The 26,774-nt window shown below is 49.5% G+C and overlaps 1 protein-coding gene across 9 annotated transcripts in view; it reads left to right on the forward strand.

The window, feature by feature from the left end:
* CABIN1 (calcineurin binding protein 1) overlaps positions 1-26,774 on the forward strand; it is a 356,172-nt gene that overhangs the window by 111,299 nt on the left and 218,099 nt on the right. For all 9 annotated transcript variants that reach the window (XM_075321598.1, XM_075321591.1, XM_075321647.1 and 6 more), the window contains exons 15-18: positions 5,703-5,852; positions 12,327-12,521; positions 15,434-15,670; positions 16,831-16,975. In XM_075321598.1, the coding sequence (XP_075177713.1) occupies positions 5,703-5,852; positions 12,327-12,521; positions 15,434-15,670; positions 16,831-16,975 (727 nt within the window). The remainder of the gene's footprint in view (positions 1-5,702; positions 5,853-12,326; positions 12,522-15,433; positions 15,671-16,830; positions 16,976-26,774) is intronic.

Genomic DNA, 26,774 nt, shown 5'->3' on the forward strand with positions numbered 1-26,774 from the left:
ACCTGGCCCTGCGTCTCACAAGCTAAGTATCTGAGACGTGGTTATCAGGGGGTCCCTTGTACTTTATTGTTGGGGAGAGTGTGCTGTGTAACTATGCTGACTTTCCGGCCGGTTCTCTGGTTTTCACCGAAGAACCACGCCGATGGTGCCTGCGCGCCGGCCGCATTGTTAAATTTAGGCCTCGGCTTCGCCTGAGGCCTACTTTCGTTTTCACTGCCCCTGCATGCCAATCATGCAGAGGGACAGTGCGGCTCCGCCCAGCGGCTGTTCAGCACAGGGAAGGGACACTCCTCTCTGAGGAAAGATTCCCTCCCCTGTATACCTCCTTGGCCCTCCGGATCCCGCTCTTTGAGTAGGCCCCGCCCCCTCTCCTCGCTCCGGCGCCATTTTATCAGCGTTCTCACACTGATCGGAGCTGCCTGCAGCATCTCTCTGGGGGTCCGGTCTGTGGGATCTGGAGGGCACACAAACGGTCGGGTAAGCCACAACCTCCGGTTGTGGACCCAGGTATATACTCTCTGGGGGCCATTCTACTCAGAACCCCCACTTCAGCAGCATGTCTCACACAAGGAGCAAGGCTGCAAGGCTGTACTCAATATGCACTGCATGTAAGCTCGTAATGCCTGAACCGAGCACATATCCACATTGTGATGCCTGCTCTAACATGGTGGTGCCTCAGCCTGGAGTCTCACTCCCAGTGGTCCCTCCGGCTGCTCCGGCTCCGGTGGCTGAACCCCCGGCTTGGGTAGAATCCTTCTCTAAGTCTATCTCCCAGTCCTTTGCCGACTCCATGGGACAGTTGTCCCGGACACTGCTGAGCATGCATCAGCCCCCTTCTCAGGGCGCCTCTGCTGCTACGGCTCGCTCAGCAGAGCTCACAGAGCTCAGACCCCGTCCTCCTAAACGGAGACGCAGGGGCTCCTCTCCTTCCTCGTCCCGCGGCTCTGATTCACGAGCTGAATCACAGGACGAGGAGGATGCCTTTACTGTGGGCTCGGACGCTACCTCCATGTGCCCCATTGATCTGACCGAAGGTGATGCAGATGTTAGTGATTTGATTGCGTCCATTAATTCTGTACTGGACCTCAATCCACCAGTATCGGAGGAACAACCCTCTCTGGTAGAAAAGCACCAGTTTACCTCACCTAAGAGAGCAAGGAGTGTGTTCTTTAACCACTCCAGTTTTCAGGCCACTGTGACCAAGCCCAGGGCCTGTCCTGACAAACGCTTCCCAAAGCGTAGTTCTGATGACCGTTTTCCCTTTCCACCAGAGGTGGTCAAGGAGTGGGCTCATTCACCGAAGGTAGACCCTCCGGTGTTTAGAATCTCAGCCCGGACAGTTGTATCTGTGGCTGATGGCACCTCACTTAAGGATTCCACTGACCGCCAGGTTGACCTTCTGGCCAAATCTGTATATGAAGTGGCAGGGGCCTCGTTTTCCCCGTCTTTTGCAGCAGTATGGGCTCTTAAAGCCGTCTCTGCCTCTCTGGAGGAGATGCATTCCCTCACCAGGGACTCTATGCCCGAAATGGTTGCCTTAACTTCCCAGGCTTCAGCCTTTTCATCCTATGCCATGTCTGCCATTCTGGAGGCTTCTCACCGCACGGCGGTGGCTTCGGCTAATTCCCTCGCTATACGCAGGATCTTGTGGCTTCGAGAGTGGAAAGCAGACGCTTCTTCCAAGAAGTACCTTGCTGGGCTCCCATTTGCTGGGCCCCGGCTGTTCGGCGAACAACTGGATGAAATTATTAAGGAAGCTACTGGCGGGAAGAGTACTTCCTTGCCACAAACTAAAACCAGGAAACCTGTCCAGGGCAGGAACCAGTCGAGGTTTCGTTCCTTTCGTTCCTCTAACTGGTCATCCTCTAAGCCCTCAGCCTCGTCCACTAACTCAGCCAAGGACCGAAAACCCAGCTGGCGCACGAAGCAGCGTCCTCAGAAGTCCGCAGGAGCCGCTGCCACTAAGGCAGCCTCCTCTTGACTATCTGGCCGCGCCAGCAACGTCCTTGGTCGGTGGCAGGCTCTCCCACTTTGGCGACGTGTGGTTTCAACACGTCTCCGATCAGTGGGTGCGGGATATCATCTCCCACGGCTACAGGATAGAATTCTCTTCCAGCCCGCCAAACAGATTTTTTCTGTCCACTCCCCCCTGCTCCAAGGCCGCCGCCTTCTCACAGGCCGTGGCATCCTTGCAGGCCAATGGAGTAATTGTACCGGTTCCCGCCCGGGAACGGTTCAGAGGTTTCTACTCAAACCTCTTCCTAGTCCCCAAAAAGGACGGTTCCTTCCGGCCCATCCTGGATCTCAAGCTTCTCAACAAGCATGTTCAGGTGCGGCATTTTCGCATGGAGTCTCTGTGATCAGTCATTGCCTCAATGACCCAAGGAGATTTCCTAGCATCCATCGACATCAGAGATGCTTATCTGCATGTGCCAATTGCAGTTTCACACCAGCGTTGGCTACGTTTTGCAATCGGAGAGGAACATTTCCAATTCGTGGCTCTCCCCTTCGGGTTAGCCACGGCCCCTCGAGTATTCACCAAGGTCATGGCAGCAGTGGTTGCGGTTCTGCACCTCCAGGGGTTGGCAGTGATTCCTTACCTGGACGACCTTCTAGTCAAGGCTTCATCCAGTGCAGACTGTCAGCGGAGTGTCTCGCTCACTCTCGCCACTCTAGTCCAGTTCGGGTGGCTTGTCAATCTACCCAAGTCCACTCTGACTCCGACCCAGAGTCTCACGTACCTAGGGATGCAGTTCGAGACTTTGCCGGCACTTGTAAAGCTGCCCTTAGTCAAACAGCAGTCCCTCCATCTGGCGGTGCGCTCTTTGCTGAGGTCTCGCCGTCACTCCATCAGGCACCTAATGCAGGTGCTGGGTCAGATGGTGGCGTCAATGGAAGCGGTTCCCTTTGCCCAGTTCCATCTGTGTCCTCTGCAGCTGGACATTCTCCGCTGTTGGGACAAGCGGACTTACTCCTTGCACAGGTTGGTGGCTCTGTCGCCACAGACCAGGGGCTCCCTTCAGTGGTGGCTTCGGCCCCTCTCTCTGTCTCAGGGACGTTCCTTCCTGGCCCCGTCCTGGGTGATCCTCACCACGGATGCCAGTCTAATCGGCTGGGGAGCAGTATATCTCCACCACAGAGCGCAGGGCACTTGGACTCAGTCCGAATCAGCCCTCTTGATCAATGTGCTGGAAATCAGAGCTGTGCTTTTAGCTCTCTTAGCCTTTCACCATCTGTTGGCGGGCAAGCACATTCGAGTCCAGTCAGACGACGCGACAACGGTTGCCTACATCAATCACCAGGGCGGGACACGCAGCCGCCTGGCAATGTTGGAGGTTCAACGCATCCTTCAGTGGACGGAGGACTCCAAGTCCACCATATCCGCAGTCCACATCCCAGGCGTGGAAAACTGGGAGGCAGATTATCTCAGCCGTCAGACCGTGGACAGCGGCGAGTGGGCTCTGCATCCGGCAGTGTTTCGGACAATCTGCCGCAAGTGGGGCACTCCGGAAGTGGATCTAATGGCATCCCGGCACAACAACAAGGTTCCGGTTTACGTGGCTCTCTCCCACGATCCTCAGGCCTTTGCAGCGGACGCGCTGGTTCAGGATTGGTCCCAGTTTCGTCTGTCTTACGTGTTTCCCCCTCTAGCTCTCTTGCCCAGAGTCCTGCGCAAGATCAGAATGGAGGGCCGTCGGGTCATCCTCATTGCTCCAGACTGGCCTAGGCGAGCTTGGTATCCAGACCTGCTCCATCTGTCCGTAGAGGTGCCGTGGCATCTTCCGGACCGTCCAGACCTTCTCTCACAAGGTCCGTTTTTCCGCCAGAATTCTGCGGCTCTCAGATTGACGGCGTGGCTCTTGAGTCCTGGATCTTGACGACTTCTGGTATCCCTCCTGAAGTCATCTCCACTATGACTCGGGCTCGGAAGTCTTCCTCGGCCAAGATATATCACAGGACCTGGAGAATCTTCCTGTCCTGGTGTCGCTCTTCCGGCCATGCTCCTTGGCCTTTTTCCCTGCCGACCCTTCTGTCCTTTTTACAGTCCGGTCTGCAGCTAGGACTATCCCTCACTTCCCTCAAGGGACAGGTCTCGGCTCTGTCAGTATTGTTCCAGCGGCGTATCGCCCGACTGGCTCAGGTGCGCACCTTCCTGCAGGGCGCATCTCACATCATTCCGCCTTACCGGCGTCCTTTGGATCCCTGGGACCTTAATCTGGTCCTCACGGCCTTGCAGAAACCCCCTTTTGAGCCACTTAGGGAGGTTTCTTTGTCTCGTCTTTCACAGAAAGTGGTCTTTCTAGTGGCCATAACCTCCCTCAGGAGAGTCTCTGATTTGGCTGCTCTCTCTTCGGAGTCACCTTTTTTGGTTTTTCATCAGGACAAGGTGGTTCTCCGTCCGACTCCGGACTTTCTTCCTAAGGTGGTATCTCCTTTCCACCTTAACCAGGATATTTCCCTGCCTTCCTTTTGTCCGGCTCCTGTTCATCGCTTTGAAAAAGCGTTGCATACTCTGGATATGGTGCGGGCGCTCCGGATCTATTTGTCTCGCACCGCTGCTCTTAGGTGGTGCACCTCTCTTTTTGTGCTGACCTCAGGTCGGCGCAAGGGCCTCTCGGCTTCTAAGCCGACCCTAGCTCGTTGGATTAGGTCGGCCATTTCCGATGCCTACCAGTGTACTCAAGTGCCTCCCCCGCCGGGGATCAAGGCACACTCGACCAGAGCTGTCGGTGCCTCTTGGGCTTTCCGGCACCAGGCTACGGCTCAGCAGGTCTGTCAGGCTGCCACTTGGTCTAGTCTGCATACCTTTTCGAAGCACTATGAAGTGCATGCTCATGCTTCGGCTGATGCGAGCTTGGTCAGACGCATCCTTCAGGCGGCTGTCGCCCATTTGTGAAGTTAGGTTTCGCCTACTCAGTTTTCTGTTTATTCCCACCCATGGACTGCTTTGAGACGTCCCATGGTCTGGGTCTCCCATAAGGAACGATGAAGAAAAAGAGAATTTTGTTTACTTACCGTAAATTCTTTTTCTTATAGTTCCGTAATGGGAGACCCAGCACCCTCCCTGTTGCCTGTTGGCAGTTTTCTTGTTCCGTGTGTTTTCACCGGCTGTTGTTGTAGACAGAGGCTCCGGTTGTTCCGGTTTTTGCTCTATCTCTACTTGTGGGTGGCTGTCCTCCTTCAGCTTTTGCACTAAACTGGCTATATTTGGTTATCCAGGGGGTGTATATGCTAGGAGGGAGGAGCTACACTTTTTAGTGTAGTACTTTGTGTGTCCTCCGGAGGCAGAAGCTATACACCCATGGTCTGGGTCTCCCATTACGGAACTATAAGAAAAAGAATTTACGGTAAGTAAACAAAATTCTTTTTTTTTCAGGTATTTCGACGTAAACCCTGTTGCAGTGCTCAGCAGAGAGTCCTGTATGTGTGTGGTCCTAGTCTTACAATTACTGAAGTCTTCCGAAAAAAATGCTCCAGTTCTCCATTGACTTCCATTATACTAGGTACACGAGTCGAGCCCGTCCAAGAGTGGACTGCTTGTTATGAGCCCCTCCGAGCATGGTTGCTCATCAATAGATACACTGTATCCTTTGACATATACAAATGGGATGTTAATCAGAACTTTAGGAATGTGTTTATCCAGTGAAAAAATATTTAATAAGAAGTAATTATTTACCTACTGTGTGTCGGTCACAAATTAGGGGGACATGGAGCAAGCCGCAGAAAACTTTGATATGTGCACTGATTTGCTCCAAAGCCAGGAGGCTAAAGCATGTAAAGTGAAGGAAAATGAAGACGTGGTTATCAAACTTCCCAACCTGCAGCTGGATTCTGCTGTGTCTGTGGAGGAGGTGAGTTTCTGCTTTTGGCTTTTCTTAAATATGGTTTGCAGCACAGCCAGCTTTTATTTTTCAGAGCAGAACATCCAAAGTAGAAATCCGGGAAGAGACCCACTCTCACCAGGGGCTAATGTATCCTAAAATTAGCAGTTATTCATCCTCAGTATGGAGTCCTCAGCCTAGAGCACCGCAATTTGTCCATGTGCCAGGTGCTGCTTATGGACATCTGCCAGGCTTCTACAGCTATGGTTTCCTGACGGAAGGATTTTCTGGCCCCTGGGAGATTTACCATCTCTTCCTGGACTATGGGAGATTTCCCAACCCTCTTCTGTTTCTGAGGGCCTCCAGCATGTTCCAGAAGAGTTGGCATCATGTTTTAACTGAGTTGTCCACTTATCTTTATTTTAACAAGTGTGTTAAAGGGATCCTGTCACATTGGATCTTGTAGTTTGACCTGCGAACAGCATTTTATAAAGCAGAAGCTAAGCAGATAGATATATAAGGTTAGAGAAAGATTCAGTATTACTTGACTATTAATAATTTTTGAATGTGTGTTCTGTTCAATCACATATATTGAGGGGTTTACATTACACCACTAGTGTTGCCTAAGGTGCTCCGCTAGTTTATTCCTCATTTTTCACATTTATGCTCTCTGCCTGATGTGATCTTCTGGGCTAGGTACACTGTCAAATTCACCTTTCATATTTTCTCAGATACCACCAAATTGCTTAACTTTGAGGATTTCCAAACTAGATATGGGGTTCCTGATACTGCTGAGTTCCTATATACAGCTCAATCACGCAGTGTGTTCACAGCTTTGAGTAGCGGCAGTGTCCCCAGGCTTTTCAATATTGGAGGGCTCTTAGGGACCTCTCATTTACCTAAGCCTCTTACACAAGCATATTTTCTTCTCCAGTCTCTTGTCAACCCTTATGATAAGGCTTAGGGCCCTTTCTTACTGTGTTCCTCCCCATGTTCAACGGTCCCATCGGGGCTTAAGTCCGAACCCCTGACAAAACTGGATTCAGACATAAGCACCAACCGGATCACTGGATGCAGGATAAAACCTCTGTGTGAAAATGGCCTTATATGAAATAGGTTGCAGAAATACCAGACTTGAAGGTGGAGGAATGGGGAGAGGTGGAAGATACCTTATATTCCTTAGTCGTGAGTGCTAGGGACTGTTTGATCCAGACAAAATTTCTAAATAGAGTTTATTATACTCTGGAAATGTTGAAGAGGTTTGGGATAGTCGTGAATGAGCTCCTTTGCATATTCAATTTGTTCTTGTCTGAAAAATTCTTCCATTCTGGTCTGAGTTACTTTTGTTTCTTCATGAATCCTTTGAATTCCATAGGGTATTGAGAAGTAATTATAATGGCATAGAAATCTTTGGACCTTGTATGCTCCACTGGCTGCAGTTAGTCAATAAATATACTTTACTATGGTATATAAATTCCTCTATACGAAGAGGAGATGTGGATACATATTTGAGTTATGGGGAGGGTGGTTAGCAATAGCAGACACTGCCCATTGGGATTCCCAGCAGAGCTGTATAATTAGTGCTGTCAAATGTCTGCATAAATAGTTACTCAGTGACATTTTGAGGAGGGTGTGATGGGCATGTGGATCAGTACGATTGGGTGTTTGTGTCTGAGGTTGTATGTTGTAAGGGCTTCAACATTGATGATCCATTTTTAGGATGGGTCATCAATGTCTGATCGGTAGGGGTGTGATACCCAGCATCCCACCAATCAGCTGTTCCCAGTGCTGCCGGCCTGAACTACTGAGTTGCAGAACTGCACAGCATTGTCAACAGAATAGTGGCCCTGTCCAGGTACTACACATCTGTCTACTATTGATTCGAATAGGGGGTGGATATGCAATACCAACCCGTGGCCAGTATACAGTTGATGAAGCTGTGCTGTGCAGACCCGCATCTGAGTAGTTCTGGATGGTGGTGGCAGCAGCACTAGGGGAACTGATCGATGGGGGCGTCGGGTCTCGCACCTTCACTGATTAGACATTGATGACCTATCATAAGGATAAGTCATCAATGTTAAAGTCTCGGGCAACCCTTTTAATTAATTATTTTCTATGCAGCTTAAAAATATTGATCTAGAGTGAGATATTGAATGGCTTCAGTTGACATTGATGATATTTGTTGATTCTAATGGTTGCTGTTATTAAAGTGAACCTGTCAGATGCAATGTGCACTAACTAATCCCTGCCTAACCGTCCCTGTATACACTAGCATAGATACAGAGATATTTATAAAAAGTATTTCTAATGAGCACGGGGACTAGTCCCAAGGGCGTTAGTTCCCCTGGCTAGTTGGCCCCCTTAACATGGTAGCACGCCCCTGTTGGTGTACTAACATGCTAATGAATGCGCAGTGTCAGAGGTTGATCTCACTCACCTCTCCGCCGCCATCGCCGCTCGATGCTGGATTTCGGCTCAGTGCTCAAGATCCCTGACTTCTGGTTATGCGCACTACTTTAGTTTGAAACCGGGACACGCACAACCGGCTTCATTGTGCGCATGACCGAAACTCTGGGGTCATGTGCACTGAGCCGAAATCCTGCGTCGGGCGGCGATGGCGGCGGAGAAGGGAGTGAGATCATCCTCTGACGCTGCACATTCATTAGCATGTTAGCACACCCACAGGGACTAGACAGGGGAAGTAATGCCCAGGGGACTAGTCTCTGCGCTCATTAGCATACGATAAAAGATCTTTAGAAATACTTTTTCTAAAGATCTCTTTATCTATGCTAGTGTATACAGGGACAGTTAGGCAGGGATTAGCAATATGCCCCCGGAAGTGCTTGTGGTTCTGGATGCATATTGGACCTGACAAGTTCACTTTAATATATTAATCTTTTCATTGTATTACAAACTGAAAAAAATAGACATTTAAAAAAATTAAAAATAGTAACATGTGGGTTCTGGAGTCCTGTGGGCATCTTACTCACTGTTTGACAGTAATCTCTATGCAGATATCATACAAGGAAGACTATCAATAACTGATAGAACCGCCCAGTGCAGTGGAGCCAAGAATGAGCAGGAATTGAAAAGAATAGATGACAAGTTATACTAAATCTTTAGTTGCAAAATTACAGTACCGTGCATAAGTTTTAGGCATGTGTTGAAAAAATGATGCAAATTAAGAATGCTTACAGAAATAGTTTATTTTTATCAATTAAAAAAAACAGAGTGAATGAATAAAAGAGAAAACTAAATCAAATCAATATTTGTGTGACCACCCGTTGCCTTCAAAACAACATCGGAGCATGAATTCTTCAAGGAGCACACAATTGGAACTCTGCAGGGAGGTTGTTCCAAAGATCTTGGAGAACTAACTGCAGATCTTCTGTAGATGTAGGCTTGAGCAAATCACGGTCCCTTCATGTAATCCCAGACACACTCGATGATGATGAGATCAGAGCTCTGTGGGGCCCTCTCATCAATTCCAGTACTGCTTGTTATTATTTATATTTAAACATTCAAGAGGACTTGATGACACTGGCTATAATAATTATATTCCTGTATGTCTCAGTATAAGAATACCATTAATTCTGACCAAATCCACAACTCCATTTGCTGAGCACCTGCTGCCATTTTTTCTGCACCCCAGTTCCTCTGTTTTCGTGCACAGTGGAGTCACTTGTTTCAAAGGTATTGCTTTTGGCCACAATTTTTCCATGTACACCACTTTTGGTTAGACTTCTCAGAACAGTAAATGGGTGTAACTTGGTCTCTGTTTGCTGGCAGTACTGACCATCGTCTGATGTTGGGGGGTAATAAACAAACATGATTTGTCTTTCATCTGTTGTACTAAGTTTCTCTGTCGCTTCATTGGGGGACATAGAAGACTAAGCAAAAAACTGAATAGCTTCCTACTGGTAAGTGGGTATATACTACTGAGGACTGGAGGTGTTAACTTTTTAGTTTTTTTGCCTAGTGTCACCCCCTTGTGGCAGCAGCATATACCCATAGTTTCCTGTGTCCCCCAATGAAGGAGAAAAAGATTTTACGGTGAGTACCCAAAATCTTTATTTTCTTGGCTGAACACTGCATCTACATTTCTTAAGGATGCCCATTTCTAGGTGTCCCTAGCTGAGAAATACAGGCAGGTATTTACCCAGGACAACAACCCAAACATACAGCCAATGTAAATAAGAGCTATCTACAACGTAAAAGTGGAGGAGTCCTGGAAATAATGATCTGGCCCCACAGAGCCCTGATCTTAACATCAGCGAGTCTGTCTGGGATTACATGGAGAGATAGAAGGGTTTGCACAAGCCTAAAGCCACTAAATATATGTGGTTAGTTTTCCCAGATGTTTGGAACAACCTCCCTGCCAAGTTCCTTCACAAGCTTGATGTGTACCTAGGAAAATTGAGCTGTGAAGGTAAAAGGGTGTTTTACACGCTGCGATCTCGCTAGACTGCAAACCGCCTCCTTTCTAAGGGAGCGGTTCGTGTGGCGTCACAGCAGCATCACTAAGTGGCCACCCAATAGAAGCGGCGGCGCGGAGATGAGCGGGCCGAACATCCCGCCCACCTTCTTCCTTCCTCATTGCGGGCGGCCGCAGGTACGAGGTTGTTCCTCGTTCCTGCGGTGTCACACATAGCAATGTGTGCTGCCGCAGGAACGACAAACAACCTCGCTACTGACCAGACAACGATTTTTGGTAAGTGAACGACGTGTCTCAGACCAACGATTTTTGCCTCTTTTGCAATCGTTTAAGGTCTCTCATATGTGTTACGTGCTGCGATGTCGCTAACGACGCTGGATGTGCGTCACAAACACCGTGACCCCGACAATATATCGTTAGCAATGTCGCAGCGTGTAAAGCCCCCTAAAGGGTGGTCACACCTAATATTGATATAAGTTAGATTTATTTATGTTGCTTATATAGCGTTATTAATTACACAGCACTTTACAAACGTGATCATCATTGTCCCCGTTGGGGCTCACAATCTACATTCCCTATCAGTATGTCTTTGTATTTCTCACTTCTTGATTAATTTTGCTAGTTCATAAAAAAATAATGTAATCGTATTTCTATTTTGTTTTTTTTTGTTTTTTTTTTTAAGTATTCTTACTTTGCTGGATTTTTTCAACACATGCTTCAAACTTTTGCAGAGAGCTGTAGGTTTGTCTGAAAAGATTTACTATAACTTGTAATGTATTCTTCTCAATCTTTGCTCATTCTTGGCTCGAACCCACTGGGTGGTTCTATCAATGATTGACAGTCTTCCCTTTATGATTCTGTACACTTCTGTTAATCTGTGAGTTAAACTAATATTCAGACTGTGTGCCCACGATCAGAGTTCACAGCGTTTTGGACACCGCATATTTTCACTGCGTCCAAAACGCTGCGTTGTACAGTACAAGCACAGTGGATGGGATTTATAGAAATCCCACACCCATTGTGTGTGTGTGTGTGTGCTACCCACAGCTAAAACAGGCCTCCGGTGCTGCTCGGAGAGCCGCAAGCATGTCAGTTCTCTGCTGCGGAGCCACAAGCATTCACCGCAGGCAGAACATAGAAAGAGACCGCAGTGGCCCGGACCCTGATTGTGGGCACGAGCAGCTGTAGTCTCCTGTAGATAGCACTCGCGGCCCCACAGATCAGGACCTCTTGCGTCCAGGAGCAGTTTCTGATCCTGTGCACATACTCTAATAGTATTTAAGTTGTAATGAATCTTTCCCTACAAACTTTTATATCAAATATATAAACAATATTCCTTCAACAATATATTAATTCAACCAGAGGTGAGTACGCAAATCTATTTAAGCATGTGCCTCCTTCTGATTAGTTGATCAGTCGTGGTTCCTATAGCATTAAAGGGAATCTGTCACAGGTTTTTGCTACACCAAATGAGAGCAGCATAATGTAGAGACTGAGACCCTGATTCCAGTGATGTGTCACTTATTGAGCTGTTTGTTGTCATTTTGATAAAATCAATGTTTTCTCTGCTGCAGATCTAGCAGTTATACAGAGCTCATGAATATGCTGGTCCTAGTCCTTTACTTGAAGCAGCCCAGTAAGTGACACACCGCTGGAATCAGGGTCTCTGCCCCTACGTTATGCTGCTCTCCGATTAGGTGGCAAAAACCTGGTCACAGATACCCTATAAAGGAAAAAAACTGGCAAAGGATGTTACATGCACAGACATTAGCATTTTTGCATACATTTCCACGATCATTTATTTTCTGTTAAGTATTTCTCTTAATTCAGTGAACAGCTAACACTTTACTCTATTTTACCATTATATATGAATACATTTTTACACAATCATGGTTCCATGTAAATGCTTGACTTCCATTGTGCGAGGTCCCTTATGCTGATTGTATAGTCTATCGCTTACGTGATTATCTCCTCATCTAAACCCAGCATGTGGAGCAGACATTTGTAAGCAGCGAGAGGTTATTATTTTGGATGAGTCATTCTAGTATTCTGGCTTTATTCTTTTGTAGATTGAAAACAGTCTGAAGTCCCTGGAGAGATGCCAGTCACTGGAGGAGATTCAGAGGCTGCATGACATCGGGGATTATTCATCAGTGGTTCGTCTCGTGTGCCCCACGTTGTGTATGAGTGGTTATCACAGAAATAAGCATCTTGATCTGATGACCTCTCCTCCAGAGAGACCTGCTCAGCTGCTACTAATGCAGGTGATACACGGCAGGGCAAAGGGATGTATATAGAAATTAGCTACCGCTGTTATTAATATGCCTAGAATGCAAATCCTGCATGGTAATGACGAAGCTTTGCATACGAATATTAAATAATTATTGATATTCTACACACATAACACAAAGTATCCTCCATATTTGCTTATTTAAATATCACGGATATAATTAGGGAAGCATAACCTGACGTGATCTGGTAACCGGGGAGGATCACAAAAAATCCCATTAATCAGGAAAAAACAAAACCACAAGAGTAGTTGGAAACTAAGCTGACCGCATTTCCCTATCTATCGGACAACACTAAAAGTAGCAGTGGGATATTCCTAACACACCTAGACACCTCGTCACTGCCGGAGAAACTTGCTACACCTCAAAGATAGAAATGAGGAATCCTAACTTGCCTTGGAGCAGGCGCCAAAGAAATATCAAGCCCCCAACATGCAACAACGGTGATGTAAGAAAACACAATACACAGAAAATATAGATTAGCAAAGGTGAGGCCCGACTTACTAGATACGACAGGACAGGACAGATAATTGATTGCGGCCAGCAAAAAACCCTGCAAAAAATGCCAAACTCCTGATAGAGAAAAAAATACTAAGACCACTGGGTCTTCCCCCGCTATATCAGGTACTCTTGTGCCAGACACATTAAAGTGAACTGCAGATATAATGGGAAGAAACAAAGTCACAGAACAAAAAATACTCTAAAGAGCAAATAATCCAAACGTGAACAGGGAGCAAGCTCCCTTTCTTGCTGGAGGAACTGCCCTGCTCACAAAAGCAGAAAGACAGATCCTCACATACAAGAAACCAAACACAGAACCAAAAGGAAAAAGAAGAAACACCCTTAAGTGCAATTTCAGCAATTAAGCTCAGAAACTAGCAAACTTATCTGGAATAGATTCAGGCACAGAATAAATGGGAGAAACTGAAGGGAAAACTCCCAGCCATCTTCAGAAGCAGCAGGAAAATATTTATCACCGACATCTGCCAAGCAGAAACTGTTCTCCTAAATACCCTAGGCTGATCTGCAATAGGAATTCCTGAATTCCCAATTAACTCCAACACCTGTCTGATTCACAGATTCAGAATCAGCTTCATTACCATTGCTGGCCACCCATGGGATGAGAAGTTTGCTTTATCATGCAATAACACATCCGTGTGACACGTCCTAGTGGTTCAGGTTTTTTTTTTCTCAGACAACACTCTGACCCATACAGTTTTACTGATCCACACACACATCAGCTTTAAAGATGGATCCCTGTTTCTGGTCCGTAAGACTCTGAATTATGTCCTATTCTCATTCATTTTGAGATCAGCCTCATCAATTAAAGTCTATGGGGATCCATATGAAACATTGAAGACATACTTCATTGTTTCACCTATTTTTAACTAATCCATTAAGAGTCAATTGATAAAGAGTTAAAGGTTTTTTTTTCACAAATGCCAATTTATGTTGGAATAATAATAATTTCCACAATTGGATGGGATGTACTTGTGCGGAGATAATCTTGAATATGTGCCCCAGCTATGTACTGTGTAATGGCTGTGTATGATCATGGAGGAACATAGTCTGAACATACCACATCTCCTGGGCAAGGTAGAATGCAAAAGAGAGTATACAAATATTACTGTATGTGATTGCAGCTGCAGCTTTCTGGGAGGTAAAAAATGATTTTTAAACAGTCAGGGAAATGTTTTACCTCACAGAATGCTGCACCTGTGATCTCTTGCTGTCCTGTCTGTATACTCTCCTGCTTAGGACATGTACTGTAGAATGATCAGACCATGTTCCTCTACAGACATACACGGCCATGACACAGCACATAGCAGGGTCACATATATAAGATTATCTCATCACAGGAACATTTTTTTCAAACACATTAAATTATGGAAATTATTTTTATTCCAAAAGCTATTGATTAAAATGTACTTTGTTCATTTTACAACCCCTTTAAGATCTTCCAACTGCAGAAGTGAAGAAAAAAAAATGGATGCAATTAGAATGAGAAAAAACGTTTCCTCGGATCACTCAGATTTGTGAATGTGGCCTTAGGGGTACTTTGCACGTTGCGACATCGCTAGCATCGGCTAGCGATGCCAAGCGTGATAGTCCCCGCCCCCGTCGCACATGCGATATCTTGTGATAGCTGCCGTAGCGAACATTATTGCTACGGCAGCTTCACACACACTTACCTGCCCTGCGACGTCGCTCTGGCCAGCGACCCGCCTCCTTCCTAAGGGGGCGGGTCATGCGGCATCACAGCGACGTCACACGGCAGGCGGCCAATGGAAGCGGAGGGGCGGAGATGAGCGGGACGTAAACATCCCGCCCACCTCCTTCCTTCCGCATAGCCGGTGGAGGCAGGTAAGGAGATGTTCCTCGCTCCTGCAGCGTCACACACAGCGATGGGTGCTGCCACAGGAACGAGGAACAACATCGTATCTCCTATTGGTGCGACATTATGAAAATGACCGACACTACACAGATCACCGATTTTCGACGCTTTTGCGATCGTTTATCGGCGCATCTAGGCTTTACACGTTGCTATGTCGTTACCGGCGCCGGATGTGCGTCACTTTCGATTTGACCCTGACGATATCGCGGTAGCGATGTCACAACGTGCAAAGTACCCCTTAGGTGGTAACTGCAGGGCGCAGCATATTGGGAGATCTGCAGTTTATACCTTAATTTTCCCAATTCCCGTCCTAGATCGCCTGAATTTGACTGCACTTTCCAGTAGGCTACACATTTCTTTGTGGCTAACCTGTAATTATCTAATTAAACTGTGGAGAAATAAATTTTTTTGTTCCGTTTTGAAAGGCGCTGAGTTGATTATGTAAATTCCACGCCGCCTGTGACATGTAATTTGTGGCGTTATTCACGCGCAGGATTCCCTACTGAAGCTCTCAGACTTCAGACAGTGCTTCCAGTGCTCAGAGGTCGCGTTGAATGAAGCAATCCAGCAAATGATGAACTCCACGTCCGGCGCCTCCAAAGAAGAATGGGTTGCCACGGCAACACAGTTACTTACAGGGATAGACCTCTCTCTGTCGTCTGACAGCTGTATTTTACAGGAATCCACGGTCACAGCACAACTCGTACGTCTCTGCAGTAACCTCATACAGGTAACCTACATCTAAGCAAGTTACATTGTATAGGGAAGAAAATTCCATATCTCACCAATGTGTTGGTGCCAGCTCTACCCATAATGTGCCAGCACTTATTTATGAACTTGTGGATGGGTTTGAGAGTAAACTTTCAGTCTCTTCTAATGACTAATGATGGACGAGCGAGCTTGGAACTGCTCGGTATTAGATTGAGTATCGGGGTGCTTGGGTACTCGCGCTGCTTGGCCAAGTATCACGGTGCTCAGATGCGTCGTTCATGAAACATTGAACACATAGCACAGGCTCCCTTCACTGAATAATGGAAGTCGGTACCCCCAGTAAGAGCAACCTGCAGTCTCTGAATGGCTCTCACAGGGGGTGAAAACGACATTTTCAAATATAGTGTGTCCGAAAACCCCCGCCTTCCCGCCCTCGAAAATGCGCTGTTTATGGATGGCTGTATGTGGGTGGACTGGCCAATCATTATCTTCCATCATACTTGTTACTTGAGTTGAGCCTGTTCGAGCATCTGAACACCTCGAATCAAGTAACGAGCACTCAAGCATTGTAGTGTTCACTCATCATTTCGAGTACCGAGCATTGTACTGCTCGCCCATCATTAATATTTAACTGAGGAAAAGGACGCCTCAGAGGAGATCTCATTTATATGTATAAATACATGTGTGGGCAATTCAAACTAACGGCACATGACTTATTCCTTCCAAAGACAATACTAAAGACCAGAGGGCATCAATATATATGGATGGAAGGAGATTTCAAACAGCAAAATAGGAAAGGGTTCTTTACAGTTAGAGCAGTCAAATTGTGGGTTTCCTTACTGCAAGAGGTAGTAACGGCAGATACTACAATAGGATTTAGAAAGGGTCTAGATGTTGTTCTCAGAATTAATGACATTGTGAGTTATAAATGATCAGCTGCTGGAGTAAGGTGATGGACATTTGGTTACTGCAGTTAGCAGTACCTAAGTAACAGCGGAGTCAGACTGCTGCCTGGAATCATTATCATCTGCTGGGGAAGAGGCCATCTCAGATTAGGGGTCTATGCTCTAATATAACTAATCAAAGTGAAGGTCGATGGCTGACAACCCCTATGTATTGTCCATTTACCATTAACTTTTTTTTTTTCTTGACAGTCATTAAATGAGCCTTTTTTTTCAGCTGATTGACTACAGCATGACCGTGCAGGAAGAGACCAAGGAGCCTTCGTTGTCCTCTGTATTGCCCTGGATAATTTTGCATCGGGTTATTAAGCACGAAGAAGAGACTTTACACTCCATGTGCCAACACACAGACTTTAAAGAAGGTACTTCTAGAATTTTACAATCATATAACTGAAAATAAATGCTTTTTTCTTTGTCGCTCCATTGGGAGACCCAGACAATTGGGTGTATAGCTTCTGCCTCCGGAGGCCACACAAAGTATTACACTTTAAAAAGTGTAACCCCTCCCCTCTGCCTATACACCCTCCCGTGGATCACGGGCTCCTCAGTTTTATGCTTTGTGTGGAAGGAGGCACACATCCACTCATGCATTCTCATATTAGTTATGTCGGTTGGAAGAAAAGAGGGCCCCCACGGGGCCCCCGGCATGTTCCCTTCTCACCCCACTACGTCGGCGGTGTTGTTAAGGTTGAGGTACCCATTGCGGGTACAAAGGCCGGAGCCTCATGCCGTCTCCTTCACCATCCCTTAGCGGCTCTGGGAGAAGTGGGATCCTGAGCGGTCATCCATTTGCTGGGACCGTGCTCCCTCCGCAGCCCCTGTGGGAATCTGCCGGACCGGAGTCTATTCAACCTCAGGGACCGGGCCCTGCAACTCTAAGGTACTCTGTGTCCCCATTGGGGACTGTGCAGGAGCGCACCTTCTTCCCGGACGCTGCGGCAGCTGCTGAATTGAGAAGGCCGGCGGACTTCCGCGCCGACCGTGCCTGCTTGTCGGGCGCGGTCTCAAATTTAGTCCCCGGCTTCATCGCGGCCTAGTCGCAAAAATCCCGCCCCCGGGCCTGCCTGTCAGGGGTAAGGGCGGGACTGCCGACCTGACGTCGGATGTGAGGGCTGGAGCATCCTGCATGTTTCCTCCCCCCTCATTGATCACTGTGGGGACCCCAGATTCCCGCACTTTCCTGGCGCCGCCCACGGCTCCACTCCTCCCCTGAGAGCTCCGGCAGCCATTTTTTGGGCATTCTGCCGGTGGAGGATTCTCAGGAACAGCTCTGCAGCTCCGGGGGACCTAAGGCTGAGAATCTGGAGGACACACACACTCCGCTTGTTAGCGGTCGGTAAGCCACACCGGTCACCCGGTGCTGGTCCCCCCTAGGGTGCCGGAATAGATACGTATTTATATATATATATTTCTGTTCGGTCGGGCTGTATACCCTTTTTTGCCCATATACCCTCAGTGATCATTCTCCTAGGAGACAACAGCATGTCGTCCACAAGGAGCAAAGCTGTTAAGGCACAGGGTTTTTTTTTGCGGCCTGTACCTCTTGTGGGGCTATGTTACCTGCGGGTTCCACCTACCCTCACTGTGAGCAATGCTCGACCCCTGTTTCGCTTGCTCAGCCGGAGCCTCGGTCACTAGTGGGCCCCTCGGCTCATGTAGACCCCCCTGCTCCCCCTGTCCAGGCGGCAGGGACAGAGTTCGCCTCTTTTGCTGAGAAACTCTCTGAGTCACTTTCACAATCCATGGCTCAGTCTATGGACAAATGGTCTGCCAAGCGGCTAGAAGCTTTGCAGTCCAGACCGGTCCTTACACAGGCCCCGGCCCCTGTTGGATCGTCGCCTCCAGGCCCCTCTCGGTCCGAGCCGCAGCGCGCTCCCAGGTTGGGCCCTAGGTCCCACGCGGAGGACTCCTGCCCGGACCACAGTCCTAGACAGGCTAAGCGGGCTCGCTGGGAATCTTCCCCGACTTCTTCACGCTGCTCGGGTTCCCAGCTTGAGGACTCTCTGGAGGACGAGGCGGACGTCGCAGCTCAGGGATCTGACCCTGACGTCGCCCTTAACCTTGATACACCTGAGGGGGACGCATTAGTGAATGATCTTATCTCGTCCATCAACCAGGTGTTGGATCTCTCTCCCCCGCCTCCTACTGTAGAGGAGTCGGCGTCTCAGCAGGAGAAACACCAGCAGTTCGGGTGGATCATCAACTTCCCGAAATCCAAGTTGACACCGACCCAATCACTGACTTACCTCGGGATGGAGTTTCATACACAGTCAGCGGTAGTCAAGCTACCGCGGGACAAACAGCTTTCTCTGCAGGCAGGGGTGCAATCACTTCTTCGGAGTCAGTCACACCCCTTAAGGCGCCTCATGCACTTCCTGGGGAAGATGGTGGCAGCGATGGAGGCAGTGCCGTTCGCGCAATTCCATCTACGGCCACTCCAATGGGACATTCTCCGCAAATGGGACAGGAGGTCGGCTTCCCTCGACAGGAACGTCTCTCTTTCCCTTGCAACAAAGACGTCACTTCAGTGGTGGCTCCTTCCCAATTCTCTATCGCAGGGAAAATCCTTCCTACCCCCAACCTGGGCTGTGGTCACCACGGACGCGAGCCTGTCAGGGTGGGGAGCGGTTTTTCTCCACCACAGGGCTCAGGGAACCTGGACTCTGATAGAGTCTTCCCTTCAGATCAATGTTCTGGAGATAAGGGCAGTGTATCTAGCCCTATTGGCTTTCCATCGGTGGCTGGAGGGCAGGCAGATCCGTATCCAGTCGGACAACGCCACTGCCGTCGCATACATCAACCACCAAGGCGGCACTCGCAGTCGTCAAGCCTTCCAGGAAGTCCGGCGGATTCTGCAGTGGGTGGAAGCCACAGCCTCCACCATCTCCGCAGTTCACATCCCGGGCGTAGAAAACTGGGAAGCAGATTTTCTCAGTCGTCAGGGCATGGATGCGGGGGAATGGTCTCTGCACCCAGAAGTGTTTCGAGAGATCTGTCGCCGCTGGGGAACGCCGGACGTCGATCTCATGGCATCACAGCACAACAACAAAGTCCCGGCATTCATGGCACGGTCTCAGGATCACAGAGCTCTGGCGGCGGACGCTTAGTTCAGGACTGGTCGCAGTTTCGACTGCCTTATGTGTTTCCTCCTCTGGCGATGCTGCCCAGAGTGTTACGCAAGATCAGGTCCGACTGCCGTCGCGCCATTCTCGTCGCTCCAGACTGGCCGAGGCGGTCGTGGTACCCGGATCTGTGGCATCTCACGGTGGGTCAACCGTGGGCGCTTCCAGACCGCCCAGACTTGCTGTCACAAGGGCCATTTTTCCATCTGAATTCTGTGGCCCTCAACCTGACTGTGTGGCCATTGAGTCCTGGCTCCTAGCGTCTTCAGGGTTATCTCAGGATGTCATTGCCACCATGAGACAGGCCAGGAAGCCAACGTCCGCCAAGATCTATTACAGGTCTTGGCAAATCTTCTTATCCTGGTGCTCTGATAACGGTTTTCCTCCATGGCCGTTTGCCTTACCCACTTTTCTTTCATTCCTTCAATCCGGAATGGACAAGGGTTTGTCACTCGGCTCTCTCAAGGGCCAAGTATCGGCGCTCTCCGTATTTTTTCAAAAGCGCCTAGCCAGGCTTCCGCAGGTCCGCACGTTCCTGCAGGGAGTTTGCCACATAGTCCCACCTTACAAGCGTCCGCTGGAACCCTGGGATCTTAACAGGGTGCTAACGGCTCTTCAGAAACCACCTTTCGAGCCGCTAGGGATGTCTCTTTATCACGTCTTTCGCAAAAGGTGGCCTTTCTAGTGGCAGTTACATCACTCCGGAGAGTGTCTGAGCTTGCAGCGCTGTCATGCAAAGCCCCCTTCCTGGTGTTTCACCAGGATAAGGTGGTTCTACGTCCGGTCCCGGAATTTCTCCCTAAGGTGGTATCTCCTTTTCATCTCAATCAGGATATCTCCTTGCCTTCATTTTGCCCTAATCCAATTCACCAATGTGAAAAGGATTTGCACTCTTTGGATCTGGTGAGAGCACTCCGGCTCTACGTGTCTCGCACGGCGCCCCTGCGTCGTTCAGATGCGCTCTTTGTCCTTGTTGCTGGCCAGCGTAAGGGTTCGCAGGCTTCCAAGTCAACCTTGGCTCGGTGGATCAAGGAACCGATTCTGGAAGCCTACCGTTCTTCTGGGCTTCCGCTTCCTTCAGGGCTGAAAGCCCATTCTACCAGAGCCGTGGATGCGTCCTAGGCATTGCGGCACCGGGCTACGGCTCAGCAGGTGTGTCAGGCAGCTACGTGGTCTAGTCTGCACACTTTCACGAAACACTATCAAGTGCATACCTATGCTTCGGCAGACGCCAGTCTAGGTAGGCGAGTCCTTCAGGCGGACGTTGCCCACCCGTAAGAGGAGGGCCGTTTCGGCTCTTTTTATTGAGGTATTCTTTTACCCACCCAGGGACTGCTTTTGGACGTCCCAATTGTCTGGGTCTCCCAATGGAGCGACAAAGAAGAAGGGAATTTTGTTTACTTACCGTAAATTCCTTTTCTTCTAGCTCCTATTGGGAGACCCAGCACCCGCCCCTGTTCCCTTCGGGCTGGTTGTTCTTTTGTGTACACATGTTGTTCATGTTGAATTGTTCTTTTGGTTCATGGTTCAGTTCTCCGAACATCCTTCGGATTGAATTTACCCTAGACCAATTCATAAGTTTCCTCCTTCCTTCTTTTGCACCAAAACTGAGGAGCCCGTGATCCACGGGAGGGTGTATAGGCAGAGGGGAGGGGTTACACTTTTTAAAGTGTAATACTTTGTGTGGCCTCCGGAGGCAGAAGCTATACACCCAATTGTCTGGGTCTCCCAATAGGAGCTAGAAGAAAAGGAATTTACGGTAAGTAAACAAAATTCCCTTCATTTCAAATATCTTTAAAAAGAATGCATTCCTGATTGGTTACTAATCTATCAAAGTGATCTGATGTTCACTGAATGTCACAGCTAGAAATGTAGATGTAACATGTAACACTGGTAGGTAACACAGGATTTCTTTGTCGCTCCATTGGGAGACCCAGACAATTGGGTGTATAGCTATTGCCTCTGGAGGCCACACAAAGTATTACACTTAAAAGTGTAAGGCCCCTCCCCTTCTGGCTATACACCCCCAGTGGGATCACTGGCTCACCAGTTTTGTGCTTTGTGCGAAGGAGGCAACACATCCACGCATAGCTCCACTTTTTAGTCAGCAGCAGCTGCTGACTATGTCGGATGGAAGAAAAGAGGACACATATAGTGTCCCCAGCATGCTCCCTTCTCACCCCACTGTATGTCGGAGGTGTTTGTAAGGTTGAGGTACCCATTGCGGGTACGGCGGCAGGAGCCCACATGCTGATTCCTTCCCCATCCCTTTTTACAGGGCTCTGGGTGAAGTGGGATTTACCGGTCTCCAGGCACTGAGACCGTGCTCCATCTACAGCCCCTGGAGAAGATGCTGGATGGAGCGGAGTACATCAGGGACATGGCCCTGCTTCCTCAAGGTACTCTGTGTCCCCGTGCATTTGGCGCTCACACCGCAGCATGCTGGGTGTTGTAGTGCGCCGGGGGACATCAGCGCTGCGGCGCCTGTGCCATGGCCTCATTCAGCTTTGCTGAAGCAGGCTCACTTATGGGAATTGGTCGCGCCGGCCGCTGGGACTGCGGCGCGGCTGGCACTTGTAGTGCGCCGGGGACTTCAGCGCGGCCTGCGCTTTTACGGCGGCCGCGCTGATAACTAGAGTCCCCGGCTTTTGCGGCCTGCTTCCGTTCGTTCCCGCCCCCAGACCTGCCAGTCAGGAGAGGGGCGGGACGCTGGCCACTTCCAGGAATCGGTCGCGCCGGCCGCTGGCAGCGGCGCGGCTGGCACTTGTGGTGCGCCGGGGACTTCAGCGCGGCCCGCGCTTTTACGGCGGCCGCGCTGATAACTAGAGTCCCCGGTTTTTGCGGCCTACTTCCGTTCGTTCCCGCCCCCAGACCTGCCAATTAGTCAAGAGAGGGGCGGGACGCTGGCCACTTCTATGAATCGGTCGCGCCGGCCGCTGGAACTGCGGCGCGGCTGGCACTTGTGGTGCGCCGGGGACTTCAGCGCGGCCCGCGCTTTTACGGCGGCCGCGCTGTTAACTCGAGTCCCCGGCTTCTGGGCCTAGTCTCCCTTCGTTACCGCCCACAGCCCTGACAGTCAGGGTAGGGGCGTGACGCTGCATAGAGCAGAGCTGAGAGCTGGAGTATGTTTTGCATACTCCACCCCTCTCACTGTGTGCACTGTGAATCCGGATTCCCGCACTTTCTCAGGCACGCCCACGGCTTCCTTCTCTACAAGGACACCGGCAGCCATTAGTGTCAGTTTCTGTACGATACAGAGACAAGTGTGGAAGTCCCTGGCATTCTGATAGTCACACAATCGCTGTAACAGGCGTTAAGCAGCACCTGTGGTGCTAACCCCACTAGTGCAGAAGTGCACTTATAGATATGCTTGTACTATATACATTGCACTGTTTGGTCGCACGTTGTATATACCCTCCTGGATTATGCGGAGGAGTTATCAGCATATTCTCTGTGTAAAACAAAGGTGCAGAACCACATGTTTTTCTATACAGCTGGTACAGCATGTACGGCTATACGGCCGGCAGGTACATAGACTCCCATTGTATGCACTAATGGCCAGGGGATGAGGACGGTGTCTGCAGTATTTACTGACAGTTTTTCTGAGACTATGGCTATGATACTAGAAGCCTAGCAGTCCGGACATGTCTCTCACAATATGGGCACTGTTGAATCATTGATCCATGGCCCCCCTCAGTGTGAATAACTAACAGCTCCGGGAATGTCACACGCATCCCAGAGCACGGCTCTGCACGGACGTCAGTCCCAGACAGCCTAAGTGGGCTCGCTATGAGCGGCCTCGGTTTCATCAGGGTCCTAACAGAAGGACTCGCTGTGTAATGAGGCGGAAGTAGCGGCTCAGGATTCTGATCCTGAGACCGCTCTCAATCTGGATACACCTGATTGTGACGCCATAGTAAATAATCTTATAGCGTCCATCTATAGAATGTGGGTTATTTCTCACAGCTCCTCCAGTGGAGGAGTCAGCTTCACGTATTTTTCTGGACCACTCTGCCTTCAGAGAGGCAGTCCAGGAACACCACGCTTATCCAGATATGCGCTTCTCCAAACGGCTTAGGATACACGTTATCCCTGTCCCCTGACTTGGTCAAGAACTGGACCCAATGTCCCGAGCGGCATCCTCCAATCTCCAGGCTTGTAGCTAGATCCATAGTTGCAGTGGGAGATGGAACTGCAAACTCAAAGATGCCACTGACAGACAGATGGATCTCTGGTCGAAAGCCATCTATGAGGCTGTCGACGCACCGTTGGCTCCGGCATTCTCTCCCTTGGGGCACTCCAAGCTATTTCAGCTTGTCTTACACAGATTGACACGGTTACACGTACATCTGTGCCGCAGGTGGCATCCTTAACCTCTCAAATGTCTGCATTTGTTTCTTACGCGATTCAGGTTGTCCTGGACTCTGCGAACCGTGCGGCGGTAGCCTCCGCTACTCCGTGTTTTTAAGCAGAGCCTGGTCTGCTCGTTAAGTGAATGGAAGGCAGATTCTGCTTCCAAAAAAGGTTGCCTAACCAGTTGCCTTTTTCTGCTGACCGACTGTTTGGTGAGCGTTGGATGTAACCATCAAACAGTCCAGGGGTAAGGATTCATCCTTTCCTCAGCCCGGACACAACAAACCCCAACAGAGCAAGAGGCAGTCGGGGTTTTCGGCCTTTTCGAGGCTCGGGCAGGTCCCATTTTTCCTCGTCCAATGTGGACTCAAAAGGATCAGAGGAGCTAAGATTCTTAGCGGGCTCAGTCTCGCCCAAAAAAGCGACAGTCTGAAAACCCGCTTCCAAGGCGGCTTCCTCATGACTTGCGGCCTCGGTCGGTAGCAGGCTCTCCCGCCTTAGCGATATTTAGCTGCCATAGGTCAATGACCATTGAGTGTGAGACATTCTGTCTCACGGGTACAGGATAGAGCTCACTTCTCGTCCTCCAACTCGATTCTTCAGAATTTCTCCACCTCCCGGCCGGGCCGCTGCTCTTCTGCAAACAGGGTGCACTCTATAGGCAGAAAGAGTGATGACCCCCGTTCCTCTTCAGGAACAAGGTCACGGTTTTTACCCCAAATTCTTTGCGGTACCTATAACAACGGGCCGTTCCGTCCCGTTCTGGATCTAAAAATGCTCAGCAAGCTCGTGGACACCAGGCGGTTCCGGATGGAATCCCTCCGCCATGTCATCGCCTCAAGGTCCCAAGGATATTTCCTAGCATCATTAGGCATCAAGGATGCTTATCCACACGTGCCGATTGATCCAGAGCACTAGCGTTTCTACGCTTCGTTATAGGAGACGAACACCCTCTGTTCGTAGCTCTACCTTCCGGCTAGCGACAGTCCAACTGGTCTTCGCCAAGGTCAGGGCAGCAGTAGTCACAGTCCTGCACTCTCAGGGTCACTCTGTGGTCCCGTATTTAGACGATCTACTTGTCAAGGCACTCTCTTAGGAAACATGCCAACACTGCCCGAACGTTGCGCTGGAGACTCTCTAGAGTTTTGGGTGGATCATCAACTTTTTAAAGTCAGATCCGACCCCGACCCTATCGATAACATATCTAGGCATAGAGTTTCTTACTCTCTCAGCGATAGTGAAGCTGCCGCTAGACAAACAGCATTCACTACGGGCTGCAAGCTCTTCTTTAAGAACCAGTCGCACACATTGAGACGCCTCATGCACTTCCTACGTAAGATGGTAGCAATGGAGGCAGTTCCTTTCGCGCAGTTTTACTGCGTCCACTACAATGGGACATTCTCCGCCAATGGGACGAGGAGTCGACGTCCCTCAACAGAGTCGTCGTTCTTTCTCAGGCGGCCAAGGAATCTCTACGGTGGTGGCTTCTTCTCACCTCTTGGTCAAAAAGAAGGTCCTTCCTATCCCCGTCCTGGGCGATAGTTACGACAGACGCGAGTCTATCAGGGTGGGGAGCAGTTTTTCTCCACTACAGCGCTCAGGGTACGTGGACTCAGCAAGAGTCCACTCTTCAGATCAATGTTCTTGAACACAGAGCAGTGTATCTTGCCCTACAATCCTTCCAACAGCGGCTGGAAAGCAAGCATATCCGACTTCAGTCGGACAGCTCCACAGCGGTGGCATACATCAACCACCAAGGAAGAACGCGCAACCGGCAAGCCTTCCAGGAAGTCCGGCAGGTTCTGATGTGGGTGGAAGACACGGCATCCACCATATCCACAATTCACATCCCAAGTGTGGAAACTAGGAAGCTGACTTCCTAAGTCGCTGAGGTGTGGCCGAAAGAGTATGGTCTCCTCACCCGGACGGGTTTCAGGAGATCTGGCGCCGCTGACAGAGGCCGGACGTCGATCTAATGGCGTCACGGCACAACAACAATGTGCCAGCTTCATGGCACGGTTTCACAATCATCGAGCTCTGGCGGCAAACGCCTTAGTTCAGCATTGGTCGCAGTTCCAGCTACCTTAGGTGCCACCTCTGGCATTGTTGCCCAGAGTACTGCGCTAGATCAAGACCGACTGCGGCCGCGCCATCCTCGTCGCTACAAATTGGCCGAGGATGTTGTGGTACTCGGTTCTGTGGTGCCTCACGGTAGGCTAACCGGGGGCACTACCAGACCAATCAGACTGGCTGTCTCAAGGGCCATTCTTCCATTTGAATTCTACGGCCCTCAACCGGATGGTGTGGCATTGAGTCCTGGAACCTAGTGTCGTCAGGATTACCTCAGGACGTGGTTGCCACCATGAGACAGGCTAGCATACCAACGTCCGCCAAGATTGACCACAGGACGTGGAAGATGTTCTTATCTCGGTGCTCGGCGCAGGGTGTTTCTCCCTGGCCGGTTGCATCGTCTATGTTTCCTTCCTTCCTGCAATCTAGGTAGGAAAATGGGTTGTCGCTCAGTTCCCTTTAGGGACAAGTCTCAGCGCTATCTGTATTTTTTCAGAAACGACGACTTCCTCAGGTACGCACGTTCCTACGGGGAGTTTGTCTTCTCAGCACTCCGTACAAGCGGCCGTTAGAGCCCTGAGATCTGAACAAGGTTCTAATTGCTCTCCAGATGCCG

Source organism: Anomaloglossus baeobatrachus, chromosome 1 (genome assembly GCF_048569485.1).
Source record: "Anomaloglossus baeobatrachus isolate aAnoBae1 chromosome 1, aAnoBae1.hap1, whole genome shotgun sequence".
NCBI lineage: Eukaryota > Metazoa > Chordata > Amphibia > Anura > Aromobatidae > Anomaloglossus > Anomaloglossus baeobatrachus.